Raw genomic sequence first — 16,984 nt, forward strand, 5'->3', positions numbered from 1 at the left:
ATGGCCGCCCGAGTGCTGAACGTGAACGTGGGAGTGCTGGGCCACATCGACAGCGGGAAGACGGCGCTGGCGCGGGCGCTCAGCACCACCGGCTCCACCGCCGCCTTTGACCGGGCGCCGCAGAGCCGCGCGCGGGGCATCACGCTGGACCTGGGCTTCTCCTGCCTGCGCACCGAGCTGCCGCCGCAGCTGGGCCCGGGGCCCGGCGAGCTGCAGCTCACGCTGGTGGACTGCCCGGGGCACGCCTCCCTCATCCGCACCATCATCGGCGGTAAGGGGGGCGCACGGGGGCCGCCCCGGCCCGCCCCGGTGGCTGCCGTGCCTCCCGGGGCGCTCCGGGCCCCGCGGGGCTGCGCCCGCCCGTGTCCGCGGGGGAAGCGGGGCCGCCGGGAGCCGGGGTGTCCGCTGTGCCCAAACCGAGGGGACGGGGCGAGACGGGTTTTTCACGGGCCTGTGACTTTGCTGGGCTTGCTCGTAGCTGCTCTTCAAGTAAAACAAACTGTGCTCATAGGAAAGCACTCTGTACACGTGAGTTCTTGGAGTTCTGTTTCGATGGGCAGATGTGCTCAGGTTTCTTACACTTACTAGAAAAAAGGTTTTATTTATCGTGTATGGAGGCTTATTAATGGCACCGCACAGCCCTATAAATTGCTGTTTTCTTGCCCGGTAAAGCTGTCAGAGTTTGATGTTGTCTGTAGTTGAGAGCTGTGATGTAGTGGCTGAACATGCCCATGTCGTCTTGGAGGACTAGGGAGTTGTAACATGATAATTTTAAGCTTACAAATAATTTTGTGGATTTTGGTAACTCTTCATTTTAGTCTTCATAGAGTATGTCAGAAGGTTAATTTGGTTTGCATTAGGACTCATTTAAAATTAGTTCACCGTATTCTGTCTCCCCTTCCAGCTCTTTAGAAGAGTGTTGAGAGGTGCTCGGTGCTTGGCTAAGGAGATGATGCAGTCACAGCTGCAGGGGTTTGAAGTGGTCACAGGTTGTAACTGCGGGGATCCGCCTGCCACTTCAGTTCCTCTGCCAGTGTCTCTTTAATGACAGCTTGGTGGTTGTTTGGTAGGACAATGTTTCTTGGCTAGACTGAGGTTCGAGCTGAGTTACTTGTCCCGATGTGGGAATTCAACCCCCTTTTGAGCAATTGTGCTATTTGTAAGTTGCATTAGTGGTAACGCTGTTGTATTGTTTGCGCTTTTTGTGGGTAGGATAATAAATATTTACTTATTTGTGAGTTTCAGCAGCAGTAAAATGGTCTGTTTCACACCCGTGTGCTCCGCAGCTGCAGGGGAGGCGTGCCCGTGTGCTTAATTCCAGGAACCTGCGGTCTTGTGCTCATTTCTTGTACTTGGCAAGACCTTATTATTCTTCAGTAATTGTAAGCACCTGATTATCTTCTAAAGAGCAAAGTTGATTTTGGCAGATGTTTCTTGGATGTACTGAAGAGTCACTTGTAGTCAGACATTCCTTTCTGCCAGAAGCAGCTACTCAGAATGGTGTGAACTTTCTCATGGAGGGGACGTGGGAAAACTTAAGAGATCAGCTTCGACCAGTTTTCTTTTTCAGTAACTTTAACACTTATTTGGGTGGTTGTTTGATACACAGACTTCTCATTGCTTTCTGTTATTTTTATGAAGATCTTTAAAGTATCTAGTCACAGCTGGATAAGTTATTCAGATTTGCTTATTGATAGGCTGTGCAGGGAGAAGGAAGGCATGGATGGGATGAGATGATGATAATTTTCTTCCCAGCAAAAATAATTCTTTCTAGATGGTAATTCAGACACATAAGCACATCAAACTTGCTTAGTTCCACTTATGCCAGGTTATGTATTTTATTGAAGTAAACCAGTTGATTAATGTGACTTACTGCAATTCTGTGTGTTAAGAAAGGGTTGTGGAGAAGATGCAGTATTGTGTTAATAGTTTAAAGAATTAGGAACTTCAGTTTTCTGCTTGATAATAGATGTATTTTGACAGTGAATGCTTTTTTTTTACTATCAGGTTTGAAAGGTGAAACCTTGATGATAAAACCTGATCTGTGCCTGTGGGACTACTTAGGTGCTTACAGGTTTGGTGTGGTTTGGTGAAACTCAAACTGAAGCGTAGCATGTCCTGTGTGACAGGATACATTCTTTGGTGTTCATGTGTGTTTCAATAATGCCAACTTTTTCATCACTTCAGGAATGGAAAGTGAGTCCTTCCAGATAATGGTACTTGAAAAATTTAGGTTATTTTCATCTACTTCCTTGTTACTAAGCATTAAGGCTTCACCATTCCAAACATTTTCTCTGCAGCCAGGAATGTCACTACCCTTTTCTTTTTGATGGAATCTGTGATTTCCCTGTTACTACATGGTTTCTTTATGTATGGCTTTTCATTAAGACATAAGTGCAAAGTACTTAATCTTCCTGTGTTTATTCTGCATTTCCCATACCTCTTTAAAATGTCACTGTTCTGAATTGAAACCCTGGGGTAGCTACAGGTGGAAGTTGACCTGCAGAAAAGCTAGAATGCCTGTGAGCAAGGGAGCTGGATGTGAGGATTTGGAAGGTGGAGTGACAGCAGAGAGGGCTGCTTCAGGGCTCTGTTAGTCATGTGCATGCAGGGTTTGCAGGAGAAGCTACTGCTGTGAAAATGTTTCTGCATCTTCTTGTTTGCAGTTCTCCATTACTTGGCTTCCCCTTGAGTGCTCCCAGCTCATGGAAACACCCTCTGCTGTGGCAGGGTAGCACCAGCATTGTTCACTCAGGTCTCCCATGAGGTGAGGAGCTCAGGGGTTTCCATCTGAGGAGTCACTCTCTGCCTCTTCTCTTCCAAAGTGCCATTTTCACCAGTGGTGTCCCAGGTTATCTCTCTTGTAACTCTCATCTTTTCTGTGCTCCCAGAGTGCTCCAAGAGTTAATTCCTTTGCTGTACAAACTGATAAATCTGCTCACAGGTTAAATGTTACTATTTACCACTCTTTAACATATTTCTGTACGTAGCTAATTCCTGAAGTGGATTTTTTCATGTCAGAATCTAGCATTGCATTTTTGTCATGCTGTGCCAGGTAGTGCTTGACCTTGTGAGAACTTCTCCCAGTCACTCACAAGATGCTTGTTCAGACACATTACCTTAGGATTAAATGAATGCAGAATATTTGAGCAGTAACCAATTGGAATGAAAAATAGAAGTCGTATTTCATTCTGTGTGGCAACATTTTTCTTGCAAAACTTGTCCTTGAAAACAAAACATATCAAATGTTAAATCAAAAGTGTTTTGTTTTGGATGGTTTTTTTGTTTTTTGTTTTTTTTTTACCTGCATGCTGGGAATGGGAAATGTTGCAGACAGTTTCACCCAAGATGTTTTGTTTAAGTTTTAGATGGAAGGTGATAGTCAAGGTTGGAATGGAATAAGTAATAGTCACTTGGTGTACTTCATCATGCCTTTCACTTGTATTCAAACCATACTGGTTTATATTCTCCTAAGGCTCTTGTGAGTCTGTGGCAGGAAGGCATTAAGTTATTGTGGGTGGCTGTGTGGCTTGGACTGTGCTCTGTATTTCTGTCTTACTCTTTCAAACAATCAGAACAGACCTCTTTATTTTAAAACACAATTTCAGACTTTTCCTGTGCTTTAGCAGGATCTTGTCTCAAGCAAGGCAACAAAACCAGTATTTACAGCCATTTGTGTCTGACTTGTGCCAAGCAGTAAGAAGCACTCAGATCTGCCTTACACTTTGGTTTGTGCACTGAAGGAATGACTGCAAGATGCAGGACTGATATTTGTCACTACTGCATTCTTCTGTTGCTGTAGATTTAGGGTGGTGTTTTTGGTAAAATTTCACACTGAGATGGGATACTTTCTATCAGAGCACTATGGGGTTTTTTAAGCCTCTGTTCTTTTTTTAATGTCTGGCTCCTCATCTTCCACAAAACTGATGTTAATGTCATTGAAATAAAATAAGAGTTGCTTTTACATTTGTTTGTCACAGGCCTGTGCACCAGTAGGGTCTGGAATGGTTTCTCAAATGAGTTCAGCAGGAAGGGATGCCTGCAGAGAGGTTAGACAAGTTAATCTGCCAGACGAAATTCAATCCCCATATTTCATTTTAAGACCACTTTGCGTAGCAAAGTAGTTTAAGCAGTAGCAGATTTTTTCCTTGCTGATGGTTAATTTCATGCCCTACAAAGGGTCAGCACACTAATATAGGAGAACATGATTACCTCATCCCAACTTCCCCCACACAGGCAGCCAAGGGTTACTGAGTGTTTGCTTTAGGTGAGCTGTTGTTGGATGCCCTTTATCTGTTTGATTTTGAGATGGGTCCTCAAAACAACTTCTAAATCAGAAAATTGTCTTTTTTTTCTTTCCCTGTGAAGTTCAAAGGACAAAGTATCCTTATAGGGTTTTAATTGGAACACTACTGCTTGACCCTGGTTTTTTAAACCTGGGCTGGGGGAACTCTGACAAACTTGTAGTTTTGTAATCCTTACGCCTGTCTGAACCTTTGACCTTTTTACTTTATAACTAGAACTTCATTGTCACCATTTGTCCCTGCAGTTCCTTTCAAAGCACACTGCCTTGCAAGTGTCTGTTTCCACTTTGCTGCTGTGTTCAGCTAAGGAAGGGTATTAATTCATACCTGATACATTGGAAGGGCCAAGACTTTTGAACTTGCACTAGAGCTTGGAGAGGGGGAAATGAGCATAGCAAAAGCATGTCTTGCTGATGCAAATGAGTACAATGAAAACAGGCCTGGGAGATCAAGGGAAATGTGGTCTTGCTACCAGCATCCAAATTCAGTCAGATGCAGATTATTTGTAAGATTAACATATCACAAAAAATCCCCACCTTTTATCACAGATTAGTTGTTTTGCTGAGTTTGTTATAAGCTTTTAAGAGGATTTGTAAACTCGGGGTTACCTTTGCTTTACTGCCATGAAAACACCCTTCTGTCAACGTGAGCTTTTGTTTGTTGAAATCTTTGTGAAGATGTGACAGTTCTTGGTTTTTTTTTCTATTCTAGGTGAGTGAGCAAGTAGAGTTTTATAGTTGTAGATATATATGTGGATGACTTGCTGTTGAGTACAGATGTCAAAGATGGGAAACCTCTGGAGGGAAAGAGTACCCTGTATTTAGTGGATATCATTCTGTTCAGAGAGGAGTCACCAGAGAGTCTTTGGCTGCCAGCTGGAAGTGAGAGTAACATAATGAACCCTGTTCTGGTGGAAAAAAAATAAAATTAACATACATCTTGTGTAATGTAATTCCTATCCACAAATCTTGATGTTGTGGTTGATGTTATGGAAGTACTTGTTAAGGGACTTCAGCTAGCACTAGTGGGAATGTTTTCTAAAACCTATTAGACTCTTTGGGTTCATGGTGCTTGTGAATTGCTGACACTGCTTTGTATTAAAATTTCAAATAAACTTTATTTCCTTAAATGAAATTGAAAGAGTGTCTTTTTTTTGGTCCCTATAATTTGGCTGGTGCCAGATACTTGTCTGACAACACCAAGGAGTATTTTTATCGACATTTTAAAATGAAAGCTACATTTATTTTTTTTTTAATTATGCATGAAGAAGGACAACCAGAATAAAAACTTTGCGTGGTCTCCACAACCCTGGCAATGGGACTTTGTCTCCTGGATGTTGCAGTGCACAAGAGGGCAGTGTTTGCTTGCATTGCAGGATCTCAGGGATAAGTACTCGGGTAACAGGTCAGCCTGGGGGGAGTGACCTCACTGTGAATCGAAGCAGAATTAAGTACACGATTTGGAACACAACTCCGGGTTAATTTTCTTGTTCTTAAAGAAAACATCCTCTGTGTTTTAAGGAAGGTTAGTCTTATTTCATCTGTAATTTGGGTTGTGCTTTTTATAACTTAGGCAATAAAAACGTGTGGGGTGTTGTCTTACACATGACATGAGACACAGGTAACAGGTGAGAAAAAACAACTGGTTTGATGTGGGAACCATGGAATTTATTGTGTACAAGTCTCTTATTTCCTTCCTCATTTCCCCATGTGTGTAAATAACTGGGTAAAAGGAATCTAGTTGTACTAAATCTGCTCTGAACCACTACTGTGTGAAATAGAATTTGTTGTGTGATATTGGGTAGAATGAAACTTGGGGGGGTGTATCAGGGTTCCTTAAAACAGAGATCTTGTGGATTTTTTATCTGTCTATATCATAACTGTAATAGTTCTAACTTTCTATGTATTGCATTACTTCTTGTTTTTGTGGGTTTTGTGAGTGATGTGACAGTGGAAAGGGATTACTATTATTTCTGTTCTATGCCCTTTTCTGCAATTTTGACTTGAAGCTGATTTCGCTGTAAAAGTTACACATTCAACAACTTCCTAAACTTACACAACAGCTCTTAGGCAATATTAGAGACTGGAGCAGGAGGAGTCTTCTATTCATTCTTTGGGTCAAGTAGTTTACAAGGAGCAAGAGACCCATTTTCTCCTGATAGCAAAAGTTATAGTGAATAATCACCTTCCCTTCTGCTGCTTCTTAGAATCCTGTCAGAAATGTATTGGTTTCTGTTTGGGGTTTAAAAGATAAAAGTAATTGTGCATTTCATGTTTGGAACGTGTGATTTATAATGGAATTCTCAATCTAAAGTGTAGATTTTAACCAGGAGTGGTTTTAATGAAACTTGTTTGAATGTGAAATTGTCCCTTGCTAATATATGACAATTTTTCTACAAAGCTTCCGAGTGGTTGTGTTTGTTTGCTTGTATACAACAAAAGTGTGCTATTTGACACTTTGTTATTTGACACAAAACCATGACAGCTTCTCAGGAAAACTTAATAACCAAGCACTGTAATTATGCTGTTCAAGTCTGCTTGATCATTTTTCTTATTGGTTTTAAAATGGAATTTCTTTGTTCCAGCATACTGTGTGCAAGCATTCATCAAATAACCACTTTTCACTTTTGCTTCATGTTTATTCTTGCTTTAAATTATTTTGTAAGCTGTTTGGAAGAGCAGGGAAGCTTTGTTAATCAACTTTTAGATGCTTTAAAATATTAACTAATGTAGTGAAGTATTATAAATAACTGCATAAAATATAGAACAACTTACTGTAAAATATGGAACATATTTATAGTTAAAATTACCCTTGTCAAAGTAAATTTAAAGCACATTTTTCAAAGTAGCATTTTTACTAATGATGGATATGCTTGATTGCTAAATAGTACAGTTGAGCAACTCCATGATCTGCTAATCAACAAACCAGCCTTATAAGATTCTACTGTATGGGTTCTGCATCTTGATTTAAAAGTTGTCTTCAATTAGTAGATGCTAGATATAATCAGAAGGATATGTTGCTTATGTATAAACCTATTTCTAATAGTTAGTTAGCTTGATGGAGCCATGAACTGAATTTTCTTAATATATTTATTTTGGGGTTTTTGTAGTTAAAATAATGCATGTTCTTGCCCGGCTGTTGTAAAGTACTGTTTATAAAAACCCCTAGAGAAACAAAATGTTGATGGAAGAATTGAGGTTATAATTGTAAAGCAGATATCTCACTAAGGGTGCAAACCAAACCTGCACACTGTCATTGCTAAAGTCCTTTAAGTGAAATCAGAGTTTTTTCCTTGTGCCAGTGAGTTTTCTGTCTGGAACCCCAAGGTTGGCCTGGCAGGCTGAAGGGCAAGGGCAGCTGTTTCACAGTGGTCATTTCCAGCTGGATTCTTGAACATGTTGTGTTCTGTGGGTCTCAGCTCCTCATGGGGTAAAACTGAGTTAAAATTACCCTTGTGAGCTTCAGCAAAGAGACTCGAACAGCTCACACGATAGCTGGGATTGCAGAGATACTCTGCATTCTGTGAGAAAATATTCCTTGTGCTATCTGTGAAATTGAGATTAGGGAGCTGTGCTGAAGTGCTTCCTTTAAACTGTTTGCTTCCAGAAAGTGTTGCAGGCTAAGTAAATACCAATAATTCTTATTTCCTATCTCCTTATCAATTATTTTACCAAAATGTTCTCATGCAGTTTATCTAATCTCTTCAAGCGAACATGAAATGGTTTGTATTGCCTTCCAAACTGAATGACAATCTCAGTTTCAAACTTAGGCTGATTAATCCTACATTAGATTGTAATTATCAGCATTAGCAACACTAGGAGTAGTTGGGACCAGACAAACAATAATAAATATTTATTTCTGTTTAATGCAGCAGCAGAAGGAATTGGTGGATAGTAGAAGGAGTGGAAATGGAATAGACAGGATAGCTTAAATAAAAATGAAGAAATTGTATCCAGGAGTGTCATGGAGGTAAATAATGATAAGGGGGAATAAAAATTGAAGTGTGAATTTTGAGATTTATATTGGTCTGGGTAAGAATCCAGGTTCCCTCAACTCAGGCTCTAGAGAAGAGATGATTCATTTGTGCATATGGTTTTGTTGTGAAGCTCCTTACTTCATGTTATAGAAAGGATAATGATGATGACTCTTGTCCACTGCAGATCCGGCTTGTTCTGCAGTACTGGAAAAATGAATTTAGTATTGTTGCCTGTAGCACTTTCTTGTTTTTTGTGCTTATGTTTTCCTTTGTTTTCTGTCTTATTTGGGATGAAACATATGATTGTAAGCTGGTATTCTTGGATCTCAGGAGCTCTTTTTAGTTGTTAAACTCTGCCTTAATTTTTTTGCCCAAGTTTTACCTGTCTTGTTTCCATTAAATGCATTGTAGAGCAGATGACATACTTTAGATGTGATTCTTCAGTGTATGTAAAATTTGAAATGGTCTTGAAGAACTTGTTGGGTAAAAAAAAGCTATAGGAGTGTTTGAGTGTTGTTGGTAGAACTATCCTATCACATTAATAAGTATAGGCATAGGAAATGTTTTTTGTTGTTGTAGATGTTTATTTATGCTTAAATTTACTTCTCTTATTTTAAAAACTAGCCTTGCAGCAGTATTGCTTTGGGGAAGAAAGTTTTCCAAAGTATGCAAAAACTGCATTTCAGAGAGAAAAACAAAATTGTAGCTTTCTTTTTTAGGATCCAGAAGAGGGGGAGGGAAAATGGTTTCCTTGTATTTGACTGTGCTGTTGGATGGAAGACAAAGCTCAGTCTCTCTTGCTGACTAATGTCATCATCAAGGCATTTTTTTCTCCCACAGAGCAGTTTTGTCTCCATTGAGACCCCCACAGCCATTGGCAAGACCATGGCCTGAGATTAAATCTCACGCTTGGGTGAAATTCTAATGACTGTAATTGTTTCCTCTTTTTAAGTCTGTGGTCCCTTCATCAAAGAGTGGTGTGGAAATTATGCATTTATGTTGTAAAAGGAGAGGTCATGATTACCTGAACCTGTGGTTGACTTTGGGGGGATTGTGTGTGGTGTTCTGGCAGTGGTTATGCACGCTGCCATTGCGGTGTGTGAGATGATTTAGAGAGGCTCAGAGTGCAGAGTGGCACAGCTCGCTCCTCGCTGCCTCTGGGCTGTCCCTTCAGGTGAGAGTGGCAGCAGCAGCAGCTCAGGTGTGCTGGGACAGCAGGGGAGAGGCACTAAGTGTGGGCTGAGGGAGTTTCTGTGAATGATCCTGTTGAGTTTGTGAGGGTTACCAAGGACAAGGTGAGAGATGAGAGTCTCACTCTGTGTTCTCAGAAGGCTGATTTATTATTTTATGATATTATATTGAAAGAATACTATACTAACACTATATTAAAGAAAGAGCAGGATACAGACAGGAGGCTTAACAAGAGTGAGAATGAAAAACTCATGACTGACTCCTCAGAGTCCAACACAACTGATGGTGATTGGTCATTAAGTTAAAACAATTCACAGGAAACCAATCAAACATGCACCTGTTGGTAAACAATCTCCAAACCACATTCCAAAGCAGCAATCAGATAATTATTATTTGCATTTTTCTCTGAGACTTATCAACTTCCCAGGAGAAGAAATCCTGGCGAAGGGTTTTTACAGTGACATGATCCCATGCAAAGGGCCTGGGACTCATCAGCAAGTGTTAGTGTTAACCCTAAAAATGCTTGCTGGAGGTGTTCAGCAGCTTGAAGGACAGCACCAGTGTGGTGGGGCTGGTTGTGGAGGAGCCCAATGTTAGTGTGAATGTGGATATGCAAAGAATTGCAGATAACTTTGTAGGGAGATTGCCCCATCCTGTAAAAATTGGAATGTATGCGTGCAGCAGTGTTGCTGTGTGATGGAAAGATTCACATAATTATTTTGTGTTCTTTGGCTTTAATGTGCAGTTTTGTATGTATACAATTTTGGGGACTGTGCTGTTCCCTAAGTCTGAAGATTTATGAAAAAAATGAACTGTACATTAATTAGAAAACATTTTGAGCTTGTACTCTATAATTTAGCAAGTATCCTTTAAAGACATCAAAAGATCTGACCAAGACACATTTCATCAGAGAATAAGGAAAATTATTTGAATAATAGTACCTAATTTTAGGTGCCTAGGTTACATTTAAAAACTAAAGAAATCCCAACACATCATCATTCTTAAAAGCATTCAGAATTAGAATCTTTCCCTGATCTCTGAAATGATGAGTATTCAGTTTAAAGTATTAAAAAGTTTATCAACAAAAAGCTACCAAGTGTCAGCAGTACTGTTCCCCTCAGGGACTAGCTTTGGGCATTTGACACTGAAACTGGCCCCTGTCTGGCTATATAATAGCTTCAAATCATATGGTAATATGCCTAATTTTAAAAAATCCTTAAAGCCTGAAAAACAAGTTTTTACACTGAAATTACATGTTTGTTTATATATGTATAAATAAAGGAAATAATAAAACCATTTAAATAATAGTTAATATTTATTCTTGTGTATGGCTAAAAATTCAAAAGTCACAGGTCAGGCACACCTGATGGGTTTTTTAAGGAAAAAAAGGGAAAAGTTTTTTAAGGAAAAAGTTTTGTTCTTGGTATTTGCTTGCTGTTTAAAAGGTTTTCACCTGTGGGAGGGACCATCATGAGTATTTTTTTCTCTGAGTGGATGTTTCACCTGACTAACAGCTGAGATGCTCCCATTATTTCAAGTGCTGTGATGAAGTTTTGCTGCCTATGTGTAGTTGAGGTCTCCATTCACTCTCTCTGGTGTGTATTGCCATATCCAGCCATTGTGGCTTTTTCTGTGTAAAGCTGGTGTTGAACTGAAGTTTCTTGTGGGAACAGATTCACCTGTCTGTGGTGCTGTGTAGTGCTTTTAGGGGAAATACCAAAAAAAAAAAAAGTGTATTTGGTTAAATTGAACTGTATCAAACTTGTGCAGAGAAAATACTTTTCCGGTTAAGGGAACAAAAGAGTTTGGCTAAATTCTATTTAAGAAAAACAAAACAAAAAACCAAAACAAGTGACTGAGAATTCAGTCTTTATAGAAAGTTTGTTTGAGGTGCTTTCATTACTGAACTGTGTTCACTAACAAATTATGTGGAGGCAGATGTTTGGGAGTTCTTTCATTGTATGTCCCTAAGTGTGCTTTTTTATTTCTTTTTAACTTTATATGCAGTATAATATAGTTGATTATTTTGCTAATGTCCAGCCCCGCTTAATGTCCCTGAATGTTTTCTTTGTTGTAATTTAAAGCCAAACAAATCAAAGTGAAGATAAATTTAGCTGTCTGTTTCTTTACTTACCCTGCACCAAGAAACCAGGGAGTCCTAAACTTACTGTGTAAAAGAATGTTGTTTTTTTTAAGACTTGCTGTCAAATTGGTGCAAGTTATTTTGGTCACTGTACTTGGTTTTTTTTTTTTTTGTTTTTTTTTTTTTTTTTTTTCCTTTGCATTACAGATATTTATTTTTGCCTCATTAAGAGAATGGTGGAGTGTAGCTAGGAAGAGAATAGGTCACATAGAAAGTGATAACAGGTTTAGGGAGTTTCTTGTTATGTCCTTGCATATGATTGAGTCAATCCTAGGTAAAACCAGAAATTATCCAAGCCTGAGTTGCAGTTCATTCTCACAGCTGCAGGGAAATGGGCTGCTCTGCCTGCCCAGTGCTGCTGCAGAGGGAGGAGATTGATGCTGCTCTCTTGGGACTGAAAACTTCAAAGCTTTAGTTTTGCTGGTAAAGCCCTTCCTAAAACTTGTGTGCTTTGAGATGTTGTGATTCAATTTTCCATTGACCAATAGAATTTAGGTCCTGGAGAGAGGCAGATCTTCTCATTGTACATTGAATTCTTGTTTTTCTGAGGAACAGAAAACATTAGGTAGTTTTAAAATATGGTGATTACGGATGAGGAAACTGCTTTAAAAACTCTTTTCCTGAACTCTTGTGGTGTCTCAAGTCTTTCTCCAGCCCCAAGGAGTACCTTGCTTTTAACACGACACTAGAAGTAAAAAGCATATAAACAGATGCTTTTATTACTTCATTGAGGGAAGAAAAAAGTTAAATATCCATTTCTGTGGGTATTTGATTTTTTCTTCTATGTACACCAGTCATTAGACAATTTCATTTTATGTACCTACATACCTTTTCTCCTCTTTATATGCTTTATTTCAATGTTATATTTTTACAAAATGGCAAGATAATCTTTTCCTCAAAAGCAAATTAACTATGACATTTTAAATATAATTAATAAAGATAATTTATTGGAAGTACTTTAAGGAAATCCTCTAACAAAATTTAATTTAAGTCTACAGTAAATTGTCAATAAGAATATACTTAATAATGTTCCATTGTATTTCTCTTCCGTTATTATTATTATAGGCTTCTCCAACACCAGTTGTCTCCATCATTTGATGCAAAGGCCAAAGTCGTTAGATAACAAGTATATTTACTTAAGTTCATTTGAAATGAAATTCTCATTCTGATTTTTCCATCCCTTGTTCTGTAATTCTAGTTCTTGCTGGCAGGAAGTTCAATTTAGAAACCATTGTGCTCTCTGAGTCTACAAGATATGAATGGGAAAGGAGACCTAACAAAATGTGAAAAGCAATAATTAAATATATGAAAAAGGCTCGTACAAGGCAAGAGTATCTAAGAAGGGGTTTTGTGAAGGACTGAAGTATATCAAGTACACAAAGAATATTTAAAGATGACATACTTTTGATCCTGTTTTGTATTCATGCTTCGGAATTTCTTCTCTAAGTCACAGAGATTAGATCAGCAGGGGCAGATGACTTCATTGCACTTGTGGGTGCTTCATTTCCAGAGCCCCATCCAAGGTAGAGAGTGATGGATCTGTGCCTGCACTTGCTGCTCTTTGAATTTTTGCTGGGACTAGTGTTCTCTTGCCATGTGCAATTGAATTAAAATCTACTGTTATACCTTTGGAGTAGCAGTATTAGTGCCTTGCACTCCATGTTGTTTATCCAGGATTCCTGTTTGTTGCTTATTTTGAGTGAATAACTTGAGCAGTGCCAACATTCCTGAGAGCTGGTCACATGAGCCTGGCAGAGCAATGTGTATTCTGAGCAGACTTTGTTTTCTGTAGGCTTTCTTCCCACTTCCCTGGGGATGCTGTCAGCCTTTGTTTTAACTTGAAAATTTAAATTTTGATTTGTGAGGAAAAAAAGAGGTTTTCAATGATTAAATGAAAAAGGAGGGTGAACGTGGGATGCAAAACTGTGAGACCTGCTGTACTTAGCTCCTAAAGATCCTCCTCTGTCACAGTTTTGTTCTTGTTGAAGGTTTTGAGCTTGAGTGATGTTTTGCTTAACCCACAGGTGTTACTGCTCACAAACTCAGCTTACAGAAACTGCTACTACTGCTTGTAAAATGCTTGTTCCTTTGTGTCAGCACTTGTATTTTATTCAGTTGTTTGTTCATCCTGGAGAAAATGCTGGAAGGGCTTGCACTGAATTTTACTGAAGTATCTATGATTAGATAATCATGTTCTGGTTTGTATAGTGTTTGAGCTGTCTTAGGAAATTCTATGTAGGGTTGTGTTGAACAACTTCACTTCTGGAAATTCTTCAAAATACATAATTGAAAACTCTTTTCCTATATTTATGAGGGCTTTTAGAGATAAAGGGCCTGGTTTTGTATGTTGATGGTTTCTGTATGTTCCCCTCACAAAGATCTGTGCTATTCTAAGTATAAAACTTGAAACAATAAAATAACGTGGTTGTGTCAGAGATTAAAATACTTTCCTTATTTAAGGGAGCAAGGGTCTAAATTTAGTCTATGAGCTTTGTGAACCTAGGGCCTTGCTTTGTGTTTATCTGTGAGGTGCTATGCATATTTGCAGCTCTGTAGAAGTACCAGTTCAGTGCCCAGCTGGATGTTCTGAATCCATGAAGCCTTGTAGGAATGAACTCAGTAAGGGAGACTGCAGGATTAAGGTCCAAACCAGAATGAAGTCAGACCAGGTCTGTATTTTACTCCTTGGCTGGAAAAGTTCATTCACATGAATATCTACTGTTAAATAATAAACTATATAATTCAAAACATTTAAAGTATTTATTTTTAAACTAATATTCCCCCAGTGAAATTTGGAATATCTTTATGGCACTCACTCTGCTGTAACTTTTTTTTAAGATGTCATCTGTCTATAAATCATGATAACTTAGATTTTTAACCTTGCCTTTTCTTAGTCCTATGGACAACATTTACTCAGGCATTGCTACTGTCTCTTATCTTGGTGTGGTTATAGATCATTAAATTCCAGCCCCTCTTAACACAGTATAAATTCTAGTCTTGACAAGAATTGTGCCTAGTTTTATTTAGTAATTAAACTTTGCACAGCTTTCTTCCCTTACGGTGAGCTTCACCTTTTATATTTTACTGGACTTTTATTAATTATATGGAGAATGTAATAATGTGAAACACAAATGCCATGCACCCTGCAATTTCTGGAGTGCTTTGTGGTGTTGGCAGTTTAGATAGCATATCCACATGATATAGTTTGTTTTGTCCTGAAGTGCTGTGATGTGAAATCTACATGGCTGTTGACCCCTTGGGACTGCTCCGAAATGAGGTGTGTATCTTCTGCAATCCTAGTCAGCAAAAATTTAAATAAAAATAAATCCACTGTCAGAAGCCCTTGTGCTGGCCTGGCAGGAGGTATGAAATAGTACCCTGTGCTTGGTAATGGCCTGTTGGAGAAGGGTCTCTAGCACAAGGGGATGAGACTTAGTGGAATAACAAATTATGCAAAATGCTTGCTAGTGTCATTAGATAGTGAATTTTTGGGCAGGGCCTGGTGTCTGCCATGGGATGAAGGCCAGACAATTAAATACAAAATAAATCTTGAATGAAATTTGAGTGGTGAATCCAATTTATCTTTTAAGACAAACAGAGGTTACAGCCTTTGTGTATAAACATGGAAAACTCTGTTAAAGTGAACTGAGAATAAACAAATATTTGACTGTGGTTTTCAAGTGATATGTTTGTGGTGATTTTTCCATATAAAAGCTTCCCTTGGTAGTTCAGTATAAAGTTTTAAAAACCTTAACCAGAATAATGTAATGGCAGCATTAACTCTTCAGCTACCCTTCTGCTGAAATTTGCAAGTTAGCAAAGCATAAATCAGGGTAACTGACTGATGCCTAGAATGTGTCCAGAAAAATTTGTTTTCCAAAGTATTGCTTGTTTACTTTGGCTCTAATTATCTGTGTACACTGCAGAGAATAAAAGTATTTTCTTTCTCAGAACTGGCATCCACAATTTGTTTGGGACTGATTTGTTTGAGATTTCTTTCTATGCACTCCTATGAGTGCATAGAGATTTGAGATTTCTTTCATGCACTCCTATGGTTGTGTAGTAATGTGGGTGCTTGAAATAAAGATTGACATAAAAACTGAGCTTGTTTGCAGGGTGTCTTTCTTGAGAACAACCTACTTTTTGGACATGTATCTTATTTTTCATCCTTTATCCAACTACTATTCTGGTAAAGATTATAATTCTTTTTGGTGTTTGGAGATGGTGAAGGTTTGGAGAGTAGTAGTGCTGTAGAAGTTTCACAGAATTTTTTATTGTGACATGTAATTAATTTCCCAATTTGCATGTGTGTGGAGTTGTATGTTGAAATATAAGACAGAAGAAACAACCTAATTGTTCTCCCTTTTAATTTCCATTTGGTTATGTTCTGCAGCTGGAGTACCATCATGACAGTTTTCTGCATTACTGTCACAGAAATCTGGAAACTTGCATCAAAACTGGGGTTCACCATGCTCCAATGGACAGGCGACTCTAAGGCAAAATGCAACATAGTTCTGGTAACTTGAGGTAGTTGTCTTCCAACTTCCCACTAGGTATTAGTAACTCTTCTGCCCATTCTACATTGACCTGCTTAAGATAAGCAAAACTGTAGTTGGAAGAAAAGAAAAATCACTTGGAGGATTCACTGCAATTGAGTGTATGAAAAGGGTTATATGTCAGAGATTTTCTCTGGTACGGGCATGTTTATTGCTGCCAGTTTTAGGAATGCTCTTTGTTCCATGTTATCCCCCTCCATTTGGTTCTCAGTTGTGGTGAGATCTGCCCTTGCTAGATTGACGAATTTTCAAACTGTCTGCGTAGCGTTCTGTCTATGTGGGCGATGACTTGGCTTTGCAGCCTTGCTGTCACTTTGCAGCTGTGCACCAGGTTTGGTTGTTTTGGGCAGGCTCTCCTGACTCTTGCTCAGAGCTGGGGCTCTCTTTGAGAGGAGCTTCTTGACCCTTTGTACTTTGTTTGGTACCCGCCTCGCAGGCGGGCTCTGGAGCCGCAGTGTGGAATGCGTGTCTAACGCGTTCCACTCGGACCTCAGTTCCATTCCATAATGTTAGCTTTAATTGGCTGCTTTGAAACTTTCATGTCCAATTTGGTTGTACACGGTAAATTACCACCCTCCTCGCCTTCTCCTAGGAGCACGAAAGTAGAATCCAGACTCTGCTTTGACTCTGCTTTCCCTGCTGCCTTCTGGTATTGCCCTTGAGCTCTTTTAGGGACAGCACTGATGGGTAGTGTTTCTGTCAGAGGACAGACTTTTTTTCTAGTGGATTTTTTTTTACATCTAATCTTCCAAGGACTGTACCTTTTAAACATTGTGTTAAACACTTTTGAACTGAAATCTGCATTTGAAAGTTA

General features: G+C 39.1%; 1 protein-coding gene across 1 annotated transcript in view; it reads left to right on the top strand.

Moving 5' to 3' along the window:
* The window catches only part of EEFSEC (eukaryotic elongation factor, selenocysteine-tRNA specific), a 123,327-nt gene continuing 106,343 nt past the window's right edge, over window positions 1-16,984 (top strand). Inside the window, exon 1 of the mRNA XM_058031843.1 lies at window positions 1-271. Within this exon, the coding sequence (XP_057887826.1) occupies window positions 1-271 (271 nt within the window). The remainder of the gene's footprint in view (window positions 272-16,984) is intronic.

This window comes from Melospiza georgiana, chromosome 11, assembly GCF_028018845.1.
Source record: "Melospiza georgiana isolate bMelGeo1 chromosome 11, bMelGeo1.pri, whole genome shotgun sequence".
NCBI lineage: Eukaryota > Metazoa > Chordata > Aves > Passeriformes > Passerellidae > Melospiza > Melospiza georgiana.